At 42.0% G+C, this 13,055-nt stretch overlaps 1 protein-coding gene across 1 annotated transcript; it reads left to right on the top strand.

Annotated features, from left to right (window-relative positions):
* Nucleotides 1-2,729: 2,729 nt before the first annotated feature.
* btbd2b (BTB (POZ) domain containing 2b) lies at nucleotides 2,730-11,614 on the top strand. The gene is made up of 9 exons (XM_033651382.2): nucleotides 2,730-3,301; nucleotides 3,402-3,521; nucleotides 6,306-6,462; nucleotides 7,538-7,643; nucleotides 7,738-7,935; nucleotides 8,042-8,234; nucleotides 8,522-8,609; nucleotides 8,716-8,862; nucleotides 10,534-11,614. The coding sequence occupies exons 1-9, from the start codon at nucleotides 2,745-2,747 to the stop codon at nucleotides 10,693-10,695; spliced, it is 1,728 nt and encodes a 575-aa protein (XP_033507273.1). The 5' UTR covers nucleotides 2,730-2,744; the 3' UTR covers nucleotides 10,696-11,614.
* The last annotated feature ends 1,441 nt before the right edge of the window (nucleotides 11,615-13,055 follow it).

Below are 13,055 nucleotides of genomic sequence, written 5' to 3'. Positions count from 1 at the left end.
CTTATTAAAGACAATGTCATTATAAATTGATGAATGGACGCACCCAGGTGGGTTTATCTCATAATAAAGATATCTTATTTCCTTAAATCTCAAAATTACACATGCAGCTTCACTCGTCTGAAGCCTGATATAAAGTTTGTCTTCTCTGTTCATGTCTGTCGACTTATCCATAGACACATTTGTGTAGTTTATGGAATTCTGTATCATATTTAACCTCAAAATATTGCAGTTTATTACAAACATTATACGTCTCTTGGAAAGTCTGGGATAAAGTATGCAGGTAAGGGAAATATTATTTGTTTCGCTGCTCCAAATTAATAATGTTTGCTTAAGTTTTGTTCTTAGTGAAGATATTTTGATTAACTGGAATTTCAATAGAGTTCATTGCTTCATGTAATCCTATTTTACTAGTTATATTTTGTTAAGTCAACTAAAATACTGTGCATCAAAGTATTAGAAACTGGATTTTCATAATAACAGGGAGGAGTGCTGCGGCAGCCACACTAACATGTATACTTTCATTCATTTCCAGTCAGTAATGATGATGGCTTTGATACTGGATAATTTATTTGTAAGCCCTCTGAGACAAATTGTGATTTGTGATATTGGGCTTTATAAATAAAATTGAAATTGATTGATGGTGGGTTTAAGGTTTATATTGTCTATGTACAGCAAGACGGTCCATGGTCCAAATGTGTCCCAGCAATCATTGCTGAAATTTATGGGGCAGTTATTTGGCGGAGGTGATGATCCAGGCAGTGATAAGATGGATGTGGATACTAAACACCCAAAATGTTGACTAAAATGGAGGTTTTAAATTATCTTTAATTGATACATTTAAAGACTGTGTGTCCCTGGATGAGTTGGTGTCTTCTAAGATTGAGGTCAATTGTGGTGTCCCCCAGGGGTCCATTCTGGGACCCACTCTTTTTAATCTGTACATGTTGCTTCTGGGAAATATTATTAGAGAGCATGAAATTGATTTCCAATGCTGTTGATTGTATATCTCATTCTCATCAGATGATACAATCCCAACCCAACAGGGACAAAACTGAGGTTGTAACCATTGGTACAAAGGAAAAGCAATTTCAATTTAATACTCATTAACAAAAGCTGGCTCTGGACATAAAGCATGAAGTAAAGAACCCTGATGTTATCTTTGATTGTGATTTTAGAAATGTTGCCCATGTGCAAACTCTTTTATCTAAAGAAGACACCGAAAAACTTGTTCCTGCTTTCATCTCAGGCAGACTTGGCTACTGTAAAGTCTTGTTATCAGGCCTGTCAAAGAAATCTCTGAACAACCTTCAGATGATCCAAAATGCACCAGCAGGTCTACTCACCAAGACTTAACATCAAGAACACATTACCCTATTTTTAAAGGCTCTTCTTTGGCTTCCTGTTCATTTTAGAATTCATTTGAAAAAAAATTCCTTTTAGCTTTCAGATCTCTTAATGGACTAGCTCCTGACTACTTATCTGACATATTGGTCAAATACATTCCCTCTAGATTCTTAAGATCCTCCACCTCCGGTCTACTAAATGTCCCCCAGAGTAAAAGTTTCATGGTGAGTAATAAATCTTAAACCTATCTTTTTAGACTTGCACTTATGTAGCTTACTTAAGTGGTATCAAACGTAATTCGTATTTTGTATGTGTGTGTGTCCGTGTGAGTGTGTGATCGTGTATTTGAACCTCATTAACTCTATTCTACTCTGTTGTTATTAGTATTATCTTTGATATATTATTAATTTAGTTTTTATTTATTTATTCATGTATTTATTTATTGTCTGTCTTTTTCTGCATGTTTTTGGTTTGTGCTTCCTCTAAGTCCATGTACATTGTCTTGTAGGGCCGCAATTAATAGTAATGATGGCGATAATAATTACATTGATAATTCTATTTGTTTGTCAATGTTAAGCTACTAGTATTTGCAGTTCTCTAGCTACTATGGACTCTCCTTGTCAGGGTTTAGGGGGTCGGGGTGGAGGGGATCAGGGGAAAGGGACCAAGGGAAATGAGAGGGGCAGAGAAATGTCAGATTTTTTTCTTGTACTGTACCACATTTGTGGTAAAAAAAAAAATGTATTTACTCTATAGATTAGGGTCCTGAACCAGGGTTTACCCCGTGGAGGTCGGATGCCAGGGGCTTTGTTGACAAAACAGTGGTCAAACTACTCCACAGTGCTGGAATGACAGGGTCAAATCTGCGGAGGGCCGTGAAGGAGCTAGGAGAGGAGGCCATAAGTGAACGAAACATAAGTGAACGGCAGCCTCCAGCTGACGACCCTGCAGCTGACCTTATGGCACCGGTGGAGGTGCGACAGGGCAAATGCCGATGCAGGATACAACACCTCACCTGTATAAAGAACTGTCTTTTATCTAATAAATAAAGACAACTGGTGCAGCTAGCGATACTTCATAAATAAATAAATAAATCTAAAATAAATTTATACTACTACTACTTACTACTAATAATAATCACAATGATATTTCTTCTTATTATTATTATTATTATTTTTTAAAAAGGTAAAAACAAAGCAACTGATTCGCTATTACCCTAAAAAAGTTGGTATTTTAGTTCTAAGTAATCATAAACAAGCGTGTCCATAGATTTAATATTGGTGTGAGAGGAAACTAGACCTCCTGTGCAAAGGAACAGCGCCTTGTAGTACCACTAACAAACTGCAGGTGGCAGCCAAGGGTACTTATAACTGTTGAGACTACTGGAAATACTCGAACCGATGGAGCGCGTTGTTTACGCCTACACTCGGCTCAAGATGGCTGCTGGAGACAACAGCGGCAGGCCTCCTTGCCTTAATTTCTCCGGTCCGGGTCCTTTGGGAAACAGCCAGCCCAGCAACAGCGTCTTCTCCATGCCTGCATCCAACGGCGGAGCGGTCGGTGCGGCCGGCGGAGCACAGGGAGCAGCGAGGCGTCCCAATCCGCAGCTGGGGCCTGGCGGCGGAGACAGCAACGGTGTTTCGAGCGGAGCTCCGCCGACTGCGCAGAACTCCCTGCAGCAGTCCGCTGCGGCAGGTGCTGCGGCAGCAGGAGCCATGGCCACCCCGGCGTCCAACATGGCAACCACCGCAGCGTCAAACGCGTCGGCGGCGGCAGCACCGACCGCCACCCCGGCTGCTGCGTCCGTGCTGGTGTACCGAGAGCCGGTGTACAACTGGCAGGCGACGAAGAGCACCGTCAAGGAGAGGTTTGCTTTCCTCTTCAACAATGAGGTGCTCAGTGACGTTCATTTTTTAGTGGGCAAAGGAATGGGGGTTCAGAGGATACCTGCGCACAGGTAAGAAGACAAACCATTAGTTAGCTAACAGTGAATGTGCAGAGCTGCAATACTCGGCCTGACCGCCCTCTTGTTCTGTGGTGTCGCTGCTTGTTGACAGGTTTGTTCTGGCTGTGGGCAGCGCAGTGTTTGATGCCATGTTTAACGGTGGGATGGCGACGACCTCAACGGAAATCGAGCTTCCTGATGTGGAGCCAGCTGCTTTTCTGGCCCTGTTGAAGTAAGAGTGGGGGAGAGCGTGCCATTTAAACAGATGATGTGCGTGTCCTCAAAGTGGGCGTGTATTGTTGGTTTTTTAGTGTCATCATGCCGTATCAGTATTTGGGGAAAAAACAAGAAGTTGCAGGTAAAATTAAGCTCTGACATTGCATCATCAAATGCAATTATGTTTATATAAATAGTAATAATAATAATAATAATAATAATAAAACAAGCAGCAATACATCCATAGATCATAAAATCAAACAATCCAGCAATATACAGTGTTTTATACTGTTTGCTTATTAAATTGCTCTTTGTTTTTGTACAGTTTACTTATTTAATGCACTTATATATTTGTATTTTCTACTGATGCTTCCTGTTTGCACTAACCCAATGCTGCTGCAAATTTCCCCACTGTGGGAAGAATAAAAGATTATCTTATCTTATCTTATCTTATAATAACTTAATAATAAAGCCAGATAAAAATCATATTGTACCAGGTATAAAATCATCATTATAAAGTCATCATCAGTGTAGATTTTGATGTGTGTGTCACCTTTAAATCAGACCGAATGTCAGCTTGAAAAGATCTTTACAGACAGGATTTGAAGGTGGAAATTAGGGATGGGGTAAAAATCATCACAGCACAATGTCAGGATATTTTTGTGTGGCAATATCGGAATTTCACATAGTGCCAAGTATTGATTTTTTTTTATCATAATATTAGAAATACAAATTAAACTTAAGGTAGGCAACTAGACAAATATAATAAGTTGCTTTTTCAGTTCATAGAGACATTTTGCTGCTGCAAAAATGGCTGAAGACAAAAGGCTGAAAACTTTATCTTCTTAGATAAAACAGATGTTGACAGCATTTCTTTGCAGACATAATTTACAGTTGAAAAAGGTAATAGATTGATATATACAGTACAGGCCAAAAGTTTGGACACACCTTCTCATTCAATGCGTTTTCTTTATTTTCATGACTATTTACATTGTAGATTCTAACTGAAGGCATCAAAACTATGAATGAACACATGTGGAGTTATGTACTTAACAAAAAAAGGTGAAGTAACTGAAAACATGTTTTATATTCTAGTTTCTTCAAAATAGCCACCCTTTGCTCTGATTACTGCTTTGCACACTCTTGGCATTCTCTCCATGAGCTTCAAGAGGTAGTCACCTGAAATGGTTTCCACTTCACAGGTGTGCCTTATCAGGGTTAATTAGTGGAATTTCTTGCTTTATCAATGGGGTTGGGACCATCAGTTGTGTTGTGCAGAAGTCAGGTTAATACACAGCCGACAGCCCTATTGGACAACTGTTAAAATTCATATTATGGCAAGAACCAATCAGCTAACTAAAGAAAAATGAGTGGCCATCATTACTTTAAGAAATGAAGGTCAGTCAGTCCGGAAAATTGCAAAAACTTTAAATGTGTCCCCAAGTGGAGTCGCAAAAACCATCAAGTGCTACAACGAAACTGGCACACATGGGGACCGACTCAGGAAAGGAAGACCAAGAGTCACCTCTGCTTCTGAGGATAAGTTCATCCGAGTCACCAGCCTCAGAAATCGCAAGTTAACAGCAGCTCAGATCAGAGACCAGATGAATGCCACACAGAGTTCTAGCAGCAGACCCATCTCTAGAACAACTGTTAAGAGGAGACTGCGCGAATCAGGCCTTCATGGTCAAATAGCTGCTAGGAAACCACTGCTAAGGAGAGGCAACAAGCAGAAGAGATTTGTTTGTGCCAAGAAACACAAGGAATGGACATTAGACCAGTGGAAATCTGTGCTTTGGTCTGATGAGTCCAAATTTGAGATCTTTGGTTCCAACTGCCGTGTCTTTGTGAGACGCAGAAAAGGTGAACGGATGGATTCCACATGCCTGGTTCCCACTGTGAAGCATGGAGGAGGAGGTGTGATGGTGTGGGGGTGTTTTGCTGGTGACACTATTGGGGATTTATTCAAAATTGAAGGCACACTGAACCAGCATGGCTACCACAGCATCCTGCAGCGACATGCCATCCCATCCGGTTTGCGTTTAGTTGGACGATCATTTATTTTTCAACAGGACAATGACCCCAAACACACCTCCAGGCTGTGTAAGGGCTATTTGACCAAGAAGGAGAGTGATGGAGTGCTGCGGCAGATGACCTGGCCTCCACAGTCACCGGACCTGAACCCAATCGAGATGGTTTGGGGTGAGCTGGACCGCAGAATGAAGGCAAAGGGGCCAACAAGTGCTAAACACCTCTGGGAACTCCTTCAAGACTGTTGGAAAACCATTTCAGGTGACTACCTCTTGAAGCTCATGGAGAGAATGCCAAGAGTGTGCAAAGCAGTAATCAGAGCAAAGGGTGGCTATTTTGAAGAAACTAGAATATAAAACATGTTTTCAGTTATTTCATCTTTTTTTGTTAAGTACATAACTCCACATGTGTTCATTCATAGTTTTGATGCCTTCAGTGAGAATCTACAATGTAAATAGTCATGAAAATAAAGAAAACGCATTGAATGAGAAGGTCTGTCCAAACTTTTGGCCTGTACTGTATATCACAATATATTTTATCAAGATACTCATACATATCGCAACATATTTAAAATTGCAATAATATCAACTTTAGTATCGTGATAATATCTTATCGTGGATCCTCTGGTGATTCCCACCCCGAGTAGAAAGGGAGTCAATATTGCAATTGGAGGATCCCAGAGTACGGGAGGATGTGTAGATATGAAGGAGTACAGTCAGATACAGAGGGGCTATATATAAAGTCACTAAACTGTGTGGATCTGTTGCAGGTTCCTCTACTCCGATGAAGTCCAGATCGGGCCTGAGACGGTGATGACCACACTATACACAGCTAAAAAGTACGCAGTGCCAGCCCTGGAGGCTCACTGTGTGGAGTTCCTCAAGAAGAACCTGAGAGCAGACAACGCTTTCATGCTGCTCACACAGGTCTGCTCCACCCGTCTATCAACCACTTCTTGTATGCGATTTGATGTGTAGGACTGATTTTACCTCCTTTATTGCTTAATATACCATTAGTCAAAAGCTGCAGGTTCTTACAGCTCTTAGTTTAGCTGCCCTAGATGCAGTGTGCCAAAACTGTCAGTGTGATGTGCAACAGAGCTGAAATTTTTAACCCACAGACAGAGTTGGATGTGGTTTTTTGATACTGGTGCTGATGGGACAGCAGAGGTTTGGAAACATTACCAAAACAATACTACCTTACTTAAGAAAATGTGTTTTTGTTTGACAAAAGAAGCCAAAGATCTCAAATATTAAATATTGTCCAAATTGACAAAAATTCTGATTTAAATCAGAATCTGTCCATCAGTCAATGGGTTGACAAGATCACAAGCCTGAGCACACATTTGATGCCAGCTTTTGGTATTTGTCAGTTATTGATACTTGGTGCTTTTAACATATTTCAGTCTGTTCCCAAAAAAAAAAAAAATTGTCACAGTTTAACAACCAGTCCTACTCATAGATGTTAGTGTATAGTATATTTTCTTTGGTGTGCAATCACCTGAAAATAAGAATCATTGTGTTTTTGTTATCTTAGAATAAGCAGTTTATATGTACATAGGCAGCAGGTCCTCGTCTGAGCAGATTGCCATGTTGCACCGCCATGTTTCTTCAGTAGCCCAGAATGGACAAATGAAACACTGGCTCTAGATAGGACCGTTTCTTCATCAGCCGCCATAGTAAGCAGCCTCTCCATGACGGGCAGGAAAACACTAATTTTAGTGTTTTATGGGGTACGTTTGTTTTGGGCAGGGAAAGACCTCTGCAAATAATTTATTTCCTGGTAAAAACCTCCTGAACAATCATCACTAAAGGAATTCTAACTGGGAGTTCACAGTCCCAGCTTCAGCTAGTTGCAATCTGTAGTCCTCACCACTAGATGCCACTAAATCCCACACACTGCTCCTTTAATACTGAATTTTCATCCTTTTAAAGTGCAGATCACAATTCTAAATTTTTAAATGGGATGTGTCATTGAAAAAAAGTGTATTCTTCATTTCAGGCACGGTTGTTTGATGAGCCTCAGCTTGCCAGCCTCTGCCTAGAAAACATTGATAAGAACACTGGAGATGCTCTGGCCGCTGAAGGCTTTACAGACATAGATTTGGGTAATGTCGTCTGGTGAATGTTGTCACTACTGTCACATGTTGTATTCAGAAAAACAGTCTGACTGACCAGTGGTTTTCATCTCTCCCTCCTTAGATACGTTGGTGGCAGTGTTGGAGAGGGATACTCTCGGGGTGAGGGAGGTGCGTTTGTTTGGTGCTGCGGTGCGTTGGGCAGAGGCCGAGGCTCACAGGCAGCAGCTGCAGCCCACGCCTGAGAATAAACGCAAAGTGCTGGGCAAAGCTCTCACACTCATCCGCTTCCCTCTCATGACCATTGAGGAGTTTGCTGCAGGTGAACAGAAGCTTTCACTTTTTGTCAGTTCTTCTCTCTTTGCCGAAACATTCACACATCTTGTACTCCAGTCGCTGATCCTCGGGTCTTTTCATTGTCCCTTCAGGTCCAGCCCAGTCCAGTATTCTGACTGACAGAGAGGTGGTGAGTCTCTTCCTCCACTTCACAGTAAACCCAAAGCCTCGCGTCGAATTCATCGACCGGCCTCGCTGCTGCCTCCGCGGGAAGGAGTGCAGCATCACACGCTTTGGGCAGGTGGAGAGCCGCTGGGGTTACAGCGGGACAAGCGACCGCATACGGTGAGTGAGGAGCAGAGGATTTAAAAAATTTAAGCACATAGCAGAGTGCATGCTGTGGCAGGACTATAGTTAATGCTTTCTCTGCAAAGCCAAGTGAAAATGCCAGTTGTTAAGAAGAAGGTGTCTGATTTGTGACTAGAGAACAAAATTAAAGGAATACTTCACTTCACAATTAACCATTTGTGCATCAATTAGTCACCAAGGGTTAGTGCGTGCCTCCACTGTGAACGAACAGTTAACTATCATATCCTCCTCTTGATATGTTCCTGTTCTGTTTCTCTTCTCAGGTTCTCAGTAAACAGAAGGATATTTGTGGTTGGGTTCGGTCTCTACGGCTCTATACACGGACCAACAGACTACCAAGTTAACATACAGGTGTGAACCCTAACCCTTTAAAAACGTTGTCATGAGTTTCACTCCATATCGTAGGCATGTAGTATAACCTTTTGTACGTGTTTATGTCTGCCTTCGCTGCACACAGATCATTCACACAGACAGTAACACAGTGCTGGGCCAGAATGACACAGGCTTCAGCTGCGATGGATCGGCCAACACCTTCAGAGTCATGTTCAAAGAACCAGTGGAGATATTACCCAACGTTAACTACACTGCCTGTGCTACACTGAAGGTCTGTGATGCGTTTGTAATGATACCAGATACATATGAAGCACTACACTGTTGAGTAGAGCGTTTAATGTCTAACCTAGGAAAAGATATGTGTTTTTACCAGGGCTGCAACTAATGATTATTTTTCCATCATAATTTGGTCTATAAAATGTTTTCACAGCGTTAAACAGTGCACAAATCCAAATATATTCAATTAACTCTCATAGAAGAGAAGGAAAACTGTCAAATCTTCACATTTGAAAAGCTTGACTTAAAGATGGGGTAGGCAGTTTAATTTCGCCGTCATTGGGGGAAAAAAATCCCATCATAAACATTGAGTATATTGTAATTCAACTGGACTGAGAGGAAACAAGATGTCTGTGCCTCCTCTTGGTTCTGTTGTCAGTCTTTAGAAAATCTAAGCTGTGATGGGAGACGGGTAAAAGCCTGATTTAAAGGATAACGTCTGTATTTTTCAACCTGGGCCCTATTTCCCCATGTGTATGTGTGCGTATGATTCATAGGTACAACTCGTTCTAAAATTGGTTCAGTATTGAGGGAGGCGGATGCAGCTGGGAGCTGCCAAACGAGCTAAAACGGTAACGGGGGCAAATGCGTTAAGGTAAGGGAAACGCTTAGTATGCTATTTACAGAAATAACACTGGCGATCTGAACTGGTCAGTGGCGAAAAAAGCACTTTTAATGCACAAACTTATACGGGACGCATTTGCCTCCGTTACCGTTTTAGCTCGTTTCGTGGCTCACGGCTGCATCCGGCAGAGAATGGCAGAGAATCCTACAGAGAAAGTTGCTATTCCAATGTTAGCCTACACTCCAGAGCAACCCAGAAGAGAAAGACACACTTACCAAAAACAGAATCTAAAAGAGAGACTGACAATAAATAAAGTAAAACACAAGTCAATATCTGCAAGGGTTTGAGAGATAGAGAAAAAGGTTACTAACTGTTTAGCCGTCTGCTAACCAAAGACTCATGGCTGCGGCTTCAAATTCAGATTTACATAGCTAACGTTAGCTAGAGCCTCATATCACAGTGAGTCCTCTGCCACACTGCCCACCGCTACACACCACCTTAACAGGGGGAGAGCAGGCAGCAGCTCCGGAGATTGACCCCCAGTCAGCGGTCACAGTAACCCACACTCCCAGCACCATGTGACCTAACCGCCCCGACTCATCACCAGTAGAGCAGTCTTTTTCGGCTGCCGTTGCATAGCGTAGACCCAGCGCTGGCGATCAGCCCACTGTGACACCCATGCTACAGCCACCAACCAGAGGTCTGTCTCCTGAGCTGCTGCCTGCTATTTTCCTGGGGACGTGGTCTACAGGAGTAGGCAAGGAGGGGTTGAGCGAATGAGCTGGGTGCAGCTGTACAATGAAATAAGATTAAATAAATCAATGAATGGGAAACACTGGGTGACTGTATGAAGTGCGTGCAAATGCCCATGGTCGCCTGGTGGGAGGGGCTGAGAACAGAGAGAGGAGAACTACAGGAGGAGGGTGTGTTTTCTTTTCCTTTTCCAGATTTCTGCCTTCCCCAGCTTTAAATAATTAATCACTTATAAAAAAAATTATTCAATTAATGGACAGGTTCTTTTCCCCTTTATTGCAATATCTAATCTGTCACTGTGCGCCGTTGGCTCCACCAGTGTATTCACCCTCTCTGTCTATCTTGCAGGGCCCAGACTCTCACTATGGGACTAAGGGGATGCGGAAGGTAACACATGAGTCATCATCCACTGGCACAAAGACGTGTTTCACCTTCTGCTACGCGGCGGGCAACAACAACGGCACTTCTGTAGAGGACGGACAGATTCCCGAGGTCATCTTCTACACATAGTCACCTCTGACATAGCTATGATCTTCCATCAAATGTGACAACCTGACACCAGCGCGGGGCCACACCTCAGCAGCCGTTCTGGGGACTAATCTCTCTGACATCATACTGTTCCCTCCATATAGTGCACTACTGTCGGCCATGTGGGATGACTAATAGCCGTAAAGCGATGTAGGTCATTACATGGGGCGTAGCTTGTCGTATGAGATGCTGTCTCTCTCTTTCTCGGCGGCTTCCTTTATCCCTTTGTGTCGTAGTGATGCCAGCCTCTGAAACAGACATGACTGTTACCGACTCCACAAGGGAGGGAGAGAGGGAGGGAGGAGCCCCTCAGATGATTCACAGTATTGATGTCACCGCTGTGGATTGACGCCATAAGGCTTGACACTGAATTCTACTTAAGATGTACAATTCCCCTTCCTGTACTCCGTGGCATTAGTGCAAGGGAGTCACAACTGTATGAATGTACAGTTTATCAGATTTGCCAAGACAAGATCCACATCACCGTTCAGTACAGACCAGCACACTCAGTTCCACATCAGCTGTAACTTCCATAGACCTCATAGGCTTCACAAACTCTTTGAACCAAACTCCATAGTAATCTTAACAACATGATAACAGTAAGCAGACATTCGGGTTTCTACATACAGTATGATCTGTGATGTCTCGTGTCCTTGCTTGGTAGTTGCCTATACCCAAGATACCTTGCACTTCTCGGCCTTGCATTATGTTCATTTGGTTGTTCTATGGATGCACACTAACTCTTCAGATATGTTTCTTTTTAGCTTTGTTTTAAAAAGTGTGGGCGGAAGAGCTTTCCCTCTTGGTGCGGAAGTTAAAGGGTTGTATATTAAAGTGGCATTTATTAACATTATATATGTAACTTGAAATAACTATTGATTAAAGAGTGAAGAAAAAAAACTGTGGTGCTTGTGTTTTTGGAAAAGAACCCACACACTTAACCTTCGGCAAAGATATGTTACAGGCTTAAAATCCTTGAATGTCTGAGTTTGAGAAAAACAATTCTTGTACATAGACATAAATAGACATGGTTATTGAAAGTGCTTTAAATTACATATTTTGTGCATTACTGTAACAAAGCACAACTGATTCATACATTCAAGCCTCTGACACTTTACTTGTCTGTGAGCTTCTATGAACTCTGCTAGTTCTCATTATTAAAGTTCTGTGTTGTAACAGTAATTAATCTCAAACTATGCCGAGTAGGGTACCTGAGTTTAAGGGAAGTGAGCCTGTAAAGTCCTTGAAAAGTCCTTAAATTTGATGTTTAAGAAGTTGTGGGAACCCTGATGTTTTGTTTTTCTGCTAAATATAAGGCTAGGCTAAACCCACCCATTATCTAATCACAGTTTATTCTTGGAAAAAAACAAGTTTTCTGTCAGCCAATTTATATTGTTTGAGAAAATTTGATTTCTTTGCTTTGCGTAGTAACTTCCTAGAATATCCGGTGGTTGCCTGGCAACAGCTCTTATGGTAGAGGGTCATTTTTTGACGCAAGGGGTCTCACCATTTTCCAGCATTGGACGCTTGATGGGTGTGCAACTAGGCCTGTCAGCTCCTAGATTTCATACATGACCAACATGGCAGCACTTTTGGAAACTTTCTCCCATATTACAAGAAGAGTTTACGAAAATGTGTCTCTGGAGACCTTTAAGGTGAGAATAAGCTATGCAGTTGCTAAATCCGTTCTCTTTTTTTTTTTTTAACATTAATTCATTCAACTTTTAGTTCAACTCGGAAATACATTTAGGTAGAGACCTCATTTACAATGTAGCCGAGTAATACAATATAAAGTTTTCAGTTTTCAAAGTCTTTAGTTTCAGAAGCGGTGAGTCACTCTGGACGCCCCGGATTTGCGTAAAGTGGGACAGATTCAGCTTCATGCAAATAGATTAATGTCCCATCTCTCTGAACGCAGACTGCATTGCACAGCTGTTTACATAGACAATGAATGGGAGGCATGGCGAATCCTCTGGACACATACCATAAAAAAGCTATTTGTGGTTTTTACACTTAGGCTTCTGCAAAGAGTAAACATGCTAAATATATCATGTTAACTGTTGAGTTCTGGGGATGCTGGTAGGTGGATTTTGATATTGTTGGACAGACAGCTAAACAATTTCTGCCATAGATGAGCTGAGAAGAATATACGGCCGTAGGTTTCATTTCAACGTTGGGGAGTTTGGGGTCCTCCACCAGAAAATGTGTGCCTTTACTTGATGTAACTGTCTTTAATTTTGTCACAGCAGAAGTCCTTTGCTACTTTCATGTTTTAACTGGCAAGTGCACATGCTCTAAATGATGAGGGTGATGTGTCGCCTACTTCCCCCCTGAGATGTACG

The sequence above is a fragment of the Epinephelus lanceolatus genome, chromosome 12 (assembly GCF_041903045.1).
Source record: "Epinephelus lanceolatus isolate andai-2023 chromosome 12, ASM4190304v1, whole genome shotgun sequence".
NCBI classification, from domain to species: Eukaryota; Metazoa; Chordata; class Actinopteri; order Perciformes; family Serranidae; genus Epinephelus; species Epinephelus lanceolatus.
Note: the sequence above shows the minus strand (reverse complement) of the source record. Positions and strands in the feature narration are given on the sequence as shown.